The sequence below is a fragment of the Sceloporus undulatus genome, chromosome 1, assembly GCF_019175285.1.
Source record: "Sceloporus undulatus isolate JIND9_A2432 ecotype Alabama chromosome 1, SceUnd_v1.1, whole genome shotgun sequence".
Classification (NCBI taxonomy): domain Eukaryota; kingdom Metazoa; phylum Chordata; class Lepidosauria; order Squamata; family Phrynosomatidae; genus Sceloporus; species Sceloporus undulatus.
The window spans coordinates 208,527,279-208,537,433 of record NC_056522.1 but is presented as its reverse complement, the minus strand read 5'-3'; the positions used below and the strand labels follow the sequence as shown (position 1 = coordinate 208,537,433).

The 10,155-nt window shown below is 39.0% G+C and overlaps 1 protein-coding gene across 3 annotated transcripts in view; it reads right to left on the bottom strand.

The window, feature by feature from the left end:
* Positions 1–353: 353 nt before the first annotated feature.
* METTL8 (methyltransferase 8, methylcytidine) overlaps positions 354–10,155 on the bottom strand; it is a 39,879-nt gene continuing 30,077 nt past the window's right edge. The window contains exons 5-9 of one of the 3 annotated variants that reach the window (XM_042456298.1): positions 9,911–9,974; positions 7,964–8,103; positions 6,918–7,024; positions 6,761–6,826; positions 354–400 (exon numbers count right to left, since the gene is read on the bottom strand). In XM_042456298.1, coding sequence (XP_042312232.1) covers positions 384–400; positions 6,761–6,826; positions 6,918–7,024; positions 7,964–8,103; positions 9,911–9,974 — 394 coding nt within the window. In that variant the 3' untranslated portion in view covers positions 354–383. The remainder of the gene's footprint in view (positions 401–6,760; positions 6,827–6,917; positions 7,025–7,963; positions 8,104–9,910; positions 9,975–10,155) is intronic. The other 2 variants (XM_042456285.1, XM_042456292.1) reach the window with 2 other exon arrangements.

Sequence of the window (10,155 nt, the reverse complement as noted above, 5' to 3'; positions counted from 1 at the left end):
GGAGGAATGTGACAAGGGCCCTGATTCTGCCTGTTGCAGCACTGGAGATCACTCGTGGGAGGGAGTGGGGAAGATAATCAGCTGCTTCCTTCCCAATCAACAGGGGAAGAGATCCCTATGGATCACAGCGGTTGTCTCCCAGTAAGTGGGGATGGGGGGGGGGCGGTTGGGCCTGGATTCAACTGTGCAACACTGTAATACCGATGCTTATACATATGTCAATCCTATACAGGATTCTGTGGCAGCAAAGGCTCATAACTGCCCTTTGTTGTAGAAATAAACCACAGTCCCCTCTGCATGCTCCAGCATCCCAATTTTCAGCACAAGACCATATTCTCAATTCCATGCAGTACAGTACAGTGGTCCCTCCACATTCGCTGGGGTTAGGGGTGAAGGACCCCTGTGAAAGTGGAAAAAAATGCAAATAAAAAACATTATATTCTTTTTACCTTAGAGAACATCTCTCTAGGGATCTCTAGGTCCTCCTGTGCAACTCAATGTGTCAACACCTGCCAGAAATTGACTAGAGTCATGCTGGAGGACCTACAAATGCCTAGAGAAAGTGTCTTCTCTAGGAACTTCTAGGTTCTCCAACACAACTCGGTGGTCAACTTCTGGCAGAGTTGCACTCGAGGACCTAGAGATTCCTAGAGAGAACACTCCAATCAAAACAGCAAATAATCAAATCTGCAAAAGACAAACTGTATAGCTAAGTTTGCACCACTGTGGTCCTCCAATGTAAGTTGGACTGTAATGTCCATCACCTATCCGCATAGCTAATGGGTGAGAGATGATGGAAGTTGTAGTACAATTATGTCTGGAAGATGGGCCAATCTAACTGGTTCTGTCCACAGACCTATCAGGACAAACTGTCCAAGTGGAACAAATGTATACAGTCTGTACCTGCTGTACTGGCACAAGAACCACTTCAAGGCTAAATGCTAGCTGTCAATACATACACAACCTGAGCATATCCTCAGGCATTATATTGATTAATGAATAAATAATGCAACTCTGAAGATAGCCAGTAGTTCGGAAATTTGTAATTCAAAATTCATGCGGTCTCCTAACCATATGCCTGTTATTTAAATAAGCAAATAGCAAACCACATCCACCAGAATGAGATGATTCTCTCTTCCAGTTCCTGGCAGCCAACTAGCAGAAACAACCCTCAGAAAGGGAAACTTTTCATGGTATTGTATGAAGTGCACTTCAGAATCCTCAGCTAGTAGTATACAAAATCATTAGTCTACTGAGCTTGAAAGCACTCTTCCACAGACACCCAGTTGTCTCCCGCTGCAAGCTAGCATCAAATTTCAGGAAGCACATGTAATTTGGTCACATCTCAAATCCAAAAGAATAGTCTTTTATGGGACTGATATAAAAGAGCAAGATGTCTACCCAGAGCCTTCCACAAGCAATGGGCATAGTGGATAAAGATCTGCCACGGGATTCCAAAAGAAACAGAGAGGCTGCATGCCAGGCAGACACCAATACGCGAGGTCCATGTGAATGAGGAGACACCCAGAAGAGCAGAGCGGGAGACGTCATGGTGTCGGACAATGCTATTAAATGTTTAAAATACCGTATGCATAAAAACAAAAAACAAAACTACAAAAGAAAAAATAAAGGAAAAAATAACATGAAAGAAAAAAATACAAAAAAACACCCCCCTGCAAAAATAATAATAAATAATAATAAGAACCAGACAACAATGCGTTTCAACAGCGTTCAACAATCACATTCTAACATCTCTTACATGCATATTTTCTTTCTTTTCAATCTCCATTCTAACTTCTTCAATCACTTTACTAACATACTACACTGTTCGGGCTCCTATCCATTCCTTCATACAACACATACACCATAACTTCCTACTTGTTGTTTTATTTCGACTATTTCTAATTGATTTCTGCCTCCTATGTCAATAGTTCCAATGGGACTCTAGCCCATAGTTACTAACTCAAAAATTTTCCTAATTACTTCTATTCTGTCCTGTCTATAGAAATTTTCAACGAGACTCCCTTCGAGTCTTAGAATCAAAGAATCAAGAGTTGGAAGAGACACAAGAGGCCATCCAGTCCAACCCCCCTGCCATGCCAGAAATCCAAATCAAAGCATCCCCAACAGATGGCCATCTAGCTCTGCTTAAGACTCTCCAAGGAAGAGACTCCACTACACCACGCCGGGGGAGTTTGTTTGTTCCACTGTCGAACAGCCTACTGTCAGGAAGTTCTCCTAATGGTTGAGGTGGAAATCTCCTTGTACCTGGACTTCTCCATTGGTTCTGGGTCCGTGTTCTCTGGAGCGACAGAAAACAAGCTGCTCCCTCTTCAATGTGACATCCTTTCAAATATTTAAACAGGGCTATCATATCACCTCGTAACCTTGCTATCCAGGCAAACATCACCCCAGCTCCCTGAGTCGTTCCTCTAGGGCAAGGTTCCAGACCTTCACATTTTAGTCGCCCTCATCTGGACACGCCTCCAGTTTTCTCAATGTCCTTTTGAATGTGGTGCACAGAACTGGACACAATATTCCAGGTGGGGCCTGACCAGAGCAGAATAAAGTGGCACTATTACTTTCTCTTGATCTAGACACTATACTTTTATTGATGCAGCCTAGAATTGCATTGGCCTTTTTAGCTGCCACATCACACTGTTGACTCATGTTCAACTTATGGCCTACTTGGACCCCTAGATCTTTCACATGTAACTTTCATTCAGCAATGTGCGCCCACCTATAATCTGTGCATTTTCATTTTTCTCTTCCTGCCCTAAGTGCAGTACCTTACATTTCTGTGTTGAATGTCATTTTGTTAGCTTTGGGCCCAGCTTTCTAGTCTATTCCGTCTCCAGGTCATTGATAAAGATGTTGAATAACACTGGCAGAGCCCTGTGGGACCCCACTGGTCACTCTTCCCTCCAGGAGGAAAAAAAAGCCCTCTTAACACCCCTTTTGGACCATCAGTTATAAATATCTAACTTCTATCGATGACTGCTCTTTAAATTTATTTTTATTGTCTTTTAGACCTATTACTGCTAAAGGCACCAAATTTTTCTCTAATATTCGATTACTGGTATCCAATGATATCCTCTTAGAATAATAATTCATGTTGCCAGTCCATTAATAAGTTTTAGACCAGTTCGAACAATGTCATATAAGTTAAATGAAGCAATGGTCTTCCGTTGGGAATGAACTCCCCCCCCACCCACCCCAATATTGAGCAAATACTATTCGTTTGCTGAGGACACCAAATAAACAATATATTTTGCCGTATTTTTTTCCAGGTTCTTCCGCTTCCTCAAAAATTTCAGTAAAACATCCTTCAGCATCTGGATATGTTTTCCCTTCCCCAGGATTCACCAATTGCTTCATTAATCAATATTCCATCCATATTCCTTTAGCACTCCTGACCGTGTTTCACCAGCATGGTAAAAAGTCTGTGCCACTTACTCCACATTTCCAACATTTGTTAGCTAATTTTTTTTATAGCATTTTGGATATTTTTTTGGGCATCAAGCCCACTTATCTCAAGAGGACGTTACTATAAATTTTGCAGTGATCTTTTTGCCTTCTCCAGAGCAAAATTTACCTATTCTGTGAAGTTTCTTTTTTGAAAGCCTCCTCTAATTTTACCATCATCAATCATTTCCTCATGTTTTATTGGTCTATAAAGAAACACATCTGATTGTTTTATTACTTCTTTTACCATCTCTTCCATTGATATTTCAATTAATTATTTACCCACCCTTTTGTGTTTTTCAATATGTCGCCATAATCTAAAGCCATTAGACTCTATCAGGGACTCTCTTCTATAGAATAACTTCGGTTTGGGGGAGTTTCCAAAGGGATTATTTTCGGAATGGTTTCTTAACTTATATATTTTTTTCCATAGTCTCAAAAGGATCTTATACAATGAATTACTACATTCCCTATTTAATAATCTTTCACATATCATATATTTAAATAGGCACGCCACCCACCCCCCACGTAAGAACCTTCACCTTCTGTTTTCTAATAATCTCTTTAATCTCGAGAATGAATCCTTTTTTTAATTTAAGAAAATTTTATAAAGTTGACAAACAGTAACAGTTAAACAAGACAAAAAGAAATATATAATATAAAGAATATCAACAATCTAAAGGAATAATAAGGAAAAAAAGAGAAGAAAGAAAGAGAAAAAGGAAAAAGGGCAAAAAGAGAGAAAAAAGTGTGTGTGTGTATATATATAATATATTATATAGAGAGAGAGAGAGAGAGAGAGAGAGAGAAGGAGGGAGGTCCATTTTTTTAGCCATGTTAAACAATTCTCATCATAGTAAAGCTTCAAATTAGGAACTCCCAATCTTCCTCTTTCAACACATTTTGTATTGTTTTAAGTTTAATTCTGGGTTTTCTACCTCTCCATATGAATTTTGATAAGTCTTATCTGACATAATTATTGGAATCATCTGAAACAAAAAGTTAAACCGATGTTTTATTTGACATTACCACTCAGATACTTAACTTTCTTTGCTATACTTAGTCCCGATTTGTTAATTACCTCTTGTTTCCCCAAATTATTTACGTTTTTCTCAATTATTGTTGATTTATCTTTATTTAGTCTACATCCCGTATTTTCTTCAAAATTCCTTCAATAGTTGCATTAAGTGTTCAATACTCATTGAGGGATTATCCAACATAATCATGAGATCATCTGCAAAGACTCTTAGTTTGTAGTGGTGTTCTTTAATTCTGATACCCTTTATAATGTTATATATTTTTTAATATTTGCAATTAACACCTCCATCACTATGAGAAATAACTGTGGGGAGAGTGGATAGTTCTGTCTTGTTCCCTTGGTTATTCCAAAATCATATTGACTATGATTTGAGTCCTTTGGTTATGATATATTTTCCTTACCTAATTATTAAAATTAGTACCCATATTAATTTTTTCCATAATTTTAAATATTGTTTGCCAATTAACATTATTGAAAGACATCTCCGGGTCTAAAAAAAGTAATGCTAATTTCTTGTCATTATGTCTTTCATTGTACTCCAGTCCATCTAATAATATTCCTATATTTTACCTCTTTTGTCTAACTGGGAGGAACCCTCTTTGGTTTTCATCTACCCAGTTTCTTAAACATTTTTAAAGCTGATTTGCTAATATATATAGTTTAATATATAGTTTTTTGGCTCCATTAAATCTTTATCATCTTTTGGGAGCAGGGCAATGTCTGCTTTCCCCCATGTATCTGGTAGTTTCTCATCTAAGATATTATTCATTACATATTGTAATTAAGTATTTATAAAACAATGCAGTGAAACCATCAGGACTGGTCCCCCCCCATCTTTTTTGCACTCTTTAATAGCTTCTTTAACCTCCATCAAGGAGATTGGATTATTCAACATTTGTCTTACACAAACCATTATGCAAGAAGGCACTGATGCCGAAGAATAAAAACTGTGAGTTATAAAAGCAACACATTTATTTTCCGTTTATTTTGTGTGCTTGTCTTTTAAAAGAATGCTTCTATCAAGTGTTTTTAGAGAGGTACTGTTATTTGCCCTGAGTCCTTGAAGAGAGGGCACATTCCAAGTATAATCCCACTACACATACAATCATAGATGAATTTCCATTTTAATGAACACATAGAGAGAAAGGAACTCTCTACTTGGGAGCCTTATTTCTATAAACATCTCCTGACTATTGAGAAAGAGACTGTGACACACGCAAACTTCAAAGTTTGCCTTGAATATGGAATGTTAGTGAGAGACTGACTGGCATCACAGAATCTGTGAGGCACAATTGTTGTTGCTCTGTGCTGTCAAGTTGGCTTCAACTTAGGGCACCCCTATGAAGACCCTGTTATTAACAGACCTGCTCAGGTTTTAATAAGTTTACTTTTTGGGACTCTAATTTCCAGAATCTATTCAGCATAGTGATACTGACAGTGGAGGGTTTTGTTTGTTTGTTTGTTTGTTTGTTTTGAGGTCGTTGTCAAAAATGTCACTTTCCCAAATTCTAACTTTCTAGTCTGTGCTCTCAGGTTGTTCATGTTGTTATGTGCTGTCATGCTGTTTTCAATTTATGGCAGTAAATGGAGAAACTTCCAAGAGACCCTGTTATTAGCAACCCTACTCAGGTCTTGCAAACTCCAGTCCATGGCTTTCCTGACAGTAAATCCACCTGCAGTGTGGTCGTCCTCTTTTTCCTACGGCCTTCCACTTTACCAAACATTATCGTCTTTTCCAATTAGTCTTGCCATTTCATGATGTGTCCAATATAAGCTAACTTCAGCTTAGTCACGGTGATACTAAAATGTCACCTTTCCCTTCAGTGTCCTTAAACCACAATTGCCCATTTCCTGGCTAGTATTTTCCAAGCAAGATTACACGAGGAGATCCAATCACTTGGTCTTATGGTAAGATCTAACTATTAAACCTGAATTATTAGATTATTATAATTACAGTATTTAATTATTATATCTAATCATTAAGGCTTACTTTGACCCAGAGCATGGAAAAATTACTTTTCTGGACTGTCTACCCAGAGTCCTCCAGCCAGCATGGCCAGTGGAAGTTGTAATCTAGAAAAGTAAAATTTCAATATTACTTTGTTTCAGCACAAAGTAGCAACAACTCATGGACAAAATGAATTCTGAGAGGAAATCTTTTTTTTTCTCACAGTAACTCCTAGACCAAAGTTCCTGCTACCACTCTCCTGCTCTAGGCCACCTGACAACATCCCACCATGGTACTGGCCCAAATACCTTTTGTGAAGAAGTAAGCTCTGGTGCCATCGCCTCTTACATAGAAATTCTCTGACAGGCAGCAGCCTAGGGTGAGGGGAAACAAGGAAAAAGAGGATGCCATTTTCATTAATGACTCACAAATAAACAAAGAAAGCCATTATTTCCCTGAGCATACCTTTCTTAAAACGTAGCTGAGAAGCATCATATCTTCCATAGTCTCGAAATAGCATCATCCCTCCAGGTTTCAATAATTTAGCCAGCCTGTTTACAATTCCTTGTATCCTGTGAAAAGAGAACAGAATCCCACCCCATCAACACACATACATATTTAACAATAAAACCACATAAAGCAGTAGCTTGCATCTTGCTTTTGAACCCCACTATTGGGCGTGCAAATAGCCTGCCTCCATTAGAAACTCTAACAAGACAGGTCTTCTCTGTTGATTTAAGGAATGTATACCCTGCTTTCCCATTCTCTTTCAAATAAAGTCAAGATGTTCAAAGCAGCTTACATACTATAAGAAGCAGGACAGGGGGAATCAATTTGGGTATTTGGGGGGTCAGGGTCTTTTAAAAGAAGAGGTCCCCTACTAACACTTTGGAATGTCCATCTTCTTAAATAAATATGGAGTTTGCCCAAGGGCTGGCAGTAACATGTTACAGAAAGCAGCCTTGGCTGTAATGCATTATTGTTTGAGTAATCATTTTATCTACAGGTTTTAAAAAATTATTTTAAAAAAATTCTAATTACTACTTATTGCTGTATTAGATTTTTTGGGGAAGTATAACAAGTAAAGTTTACTTTTTACTACAAAAATCCTATCTTGCTGAGAAATTGTTTTAGAGAACTTGAGACTAGTTTTGTATTTTAAACTAATTTTAAAACCATAAAAATAAGAATGTGTGTTGTTAAGAAAGACAACAAATTAGTCTTCTAACAACCAATAACTAGTAATGTAAACAGTATACCCCATGCAATTACAAATTTTATTCCAACTACCAAGTAACAGGATACTTTTAAAAGTAACTTTCCAAGGACTGAGCCACAAGAAAGTGACAAAGCACAGTACATGAAATGGGACATGAAGACATTCTTTTAGGTAAGAGAATGTAATACTGTTCATCATCTCCCTTAGGTAGCCCTGAAATTTACTCACAGTAGAGAGACGTGAACCACACTTGCTATGGTCCCCCCACCCTGCCCTTTCAGCTTTCAATCACCTGTCAGGATGAATAGAAGAGAGAACAAAGACGAGGAGAATGACATCCAGGCTCTCATCTGGGAAGGGATAGGGGGAGGCATTATCGCACAGGTCATGAACAAAGGCAAAACAGCGAGAGGAGTCGAAGGATGAGTGTGACTGTTATGGCCCGAGTGAAAGAACAACAGAGAAATTTAAACCAGTTAGAATATTTCCTATCAAGCAAAAATACTTAAGCCTCCCTGCACCCATAGAATCATAGAGTTGGAAGAGACCACAAGGGCCATCCAGTCCAACCCCCTGCCATGTAGGAACTCTCAATCAAAGCACCCCTGACAGGTGGCCAGCCAGTTTCTGTATAAAGACCTCCAAAGAAGGAGACTCCACCACTATCTGAGGGAGCGTGTTCCACTGTTGAACAGCTCTTACTATCAAGAAGTTCTTCCTAAAGTTTAGGTGGAATCTCTTTTCCTATAGCTTGCATCCATTGTTCTGTGCTCTAGTCTCTGGAGCAGCAGAAAACAAGCTTGATCCATCCTCAGTATGACATCCCTTCAAATATTTTAAAAGGCTATCATATTGTCTCTCTTCTCCAGGCTAAACATACCCAGCTCCCTAAGTCTTTCCTCATAGGGCAAGGTTTCCAGACTTTTCACCGTTTTGGTCACCCTCCTCTGGACACACTCCAGCATGTCAACATCATTTTTGAATTGTGGTGCCCAGAACTGGACACAGTATTCCAGGTGAGACCTGACCAAGGCAGAATAGAGTGGCACTATTACTTCCCTTGATCTAGACACTATACTTCTATTAATGCAGTCTAAAATCACATTGGCCTTTTTAGCTGCTGCATCACACTGTTGACTCATGTTCAATTTGTGGTCTACTAGGACTCCTACATCCCTTTCACATGTAGCCTTGTTAAGTCGGGTGTCCCCCATCCCATATCTGTGCATTTATTTTTCCACCTTAAGTGCAGTACCTTACATTTCTCCATGTTGAAATTCATTTTGTCAGCTTTGGCCCAGCTTTCTAATCTATTAAGGTCATTTTGAATTTTGATCCTCTCCTCTGGGGTATTAGCTACTCCTCCTAATTTGGTGTCATCTGCAAATTTGATAAGCATGCCCCCTAGTCTTTCATCAAGTCATTGATAAAGATGTTGAATAGCACTGGGCCCAGGACAGAACCCTATGGCACCTCGCTGGCCACTTCTCTCCAGGATGAAGAGGAGCCATTGCTGAACACTCTTTGGGTTCAGCCAGTCAACCAGTTACAAATCCATTTAACAGTTGCATTGTCTAACTCAAAATTTACTAGCTTGTTTGCAAGAATGTTTACATTTGTCCCCATATTCCATACAGCTTCCAAAAAGGGTCAGCCCCAAACAACAATAACAGTCAACTTGTGGATATAAGCATGATAGCATGATATGTAAACACAGTTAATGTGTATCAACAGATATAAAAGCAATTCGCCACTGGAACATGCTGCCTTCTTCCCAATCAGAGTATTCATCTATCTAACCCAGCATTATCTAGTCTGACTGGTATGTACCTAGTGTAAATCTTAAGTACAAGCCACATTTGGGCTAAGCAGCAGGAAAGAAGCCAGATGGGTTCCTCTGCTGAAGAGAGCACTCTCAAAGACTGGTGCCAATACCGAAAAGGCCCTGACTTCCCCATCCAACTGCCATGGTTTATTAGGCAGGGGAACACAGAGTAGCAGCTCTGATTCTGAATTATGTGCATGCTTAGGCAGGGTGACTACATTAATCCGCTCAAGTGATACTACTTATTTTTTTTTCATTGCACAGTCATGATGTTTAAAGAGAAAAAGAAATGAATTCTAAACTGTTGCAATCTTAGAACTCTGTATCTTAAAAAGAGGCCTATTCTGTTAGCTGCTGAAATCAAGAGTTAGGGATGCAATCTATGCACCAAAACAAATATTACATGTAAAATACCTTGATCAGTTCCACTGCTCCTGAGGCAAAATCACAGCAATACAGAAAGACTCCTGGAATATGGCTGGGAAAAAATAAATTATAATTTTCCCAATTGATTTTGTGAAGCAACAGTAATTGACACTAAGCCTTCTGCAGACTAGGGTTTTGACACTGCAGACCAGGGTTTGATTCCCCCTCAACCATGAAATCAACTGGGTGACCTGGAGCAAGTCACAATTTCTCAGCCTCAGAGATGGCAATGG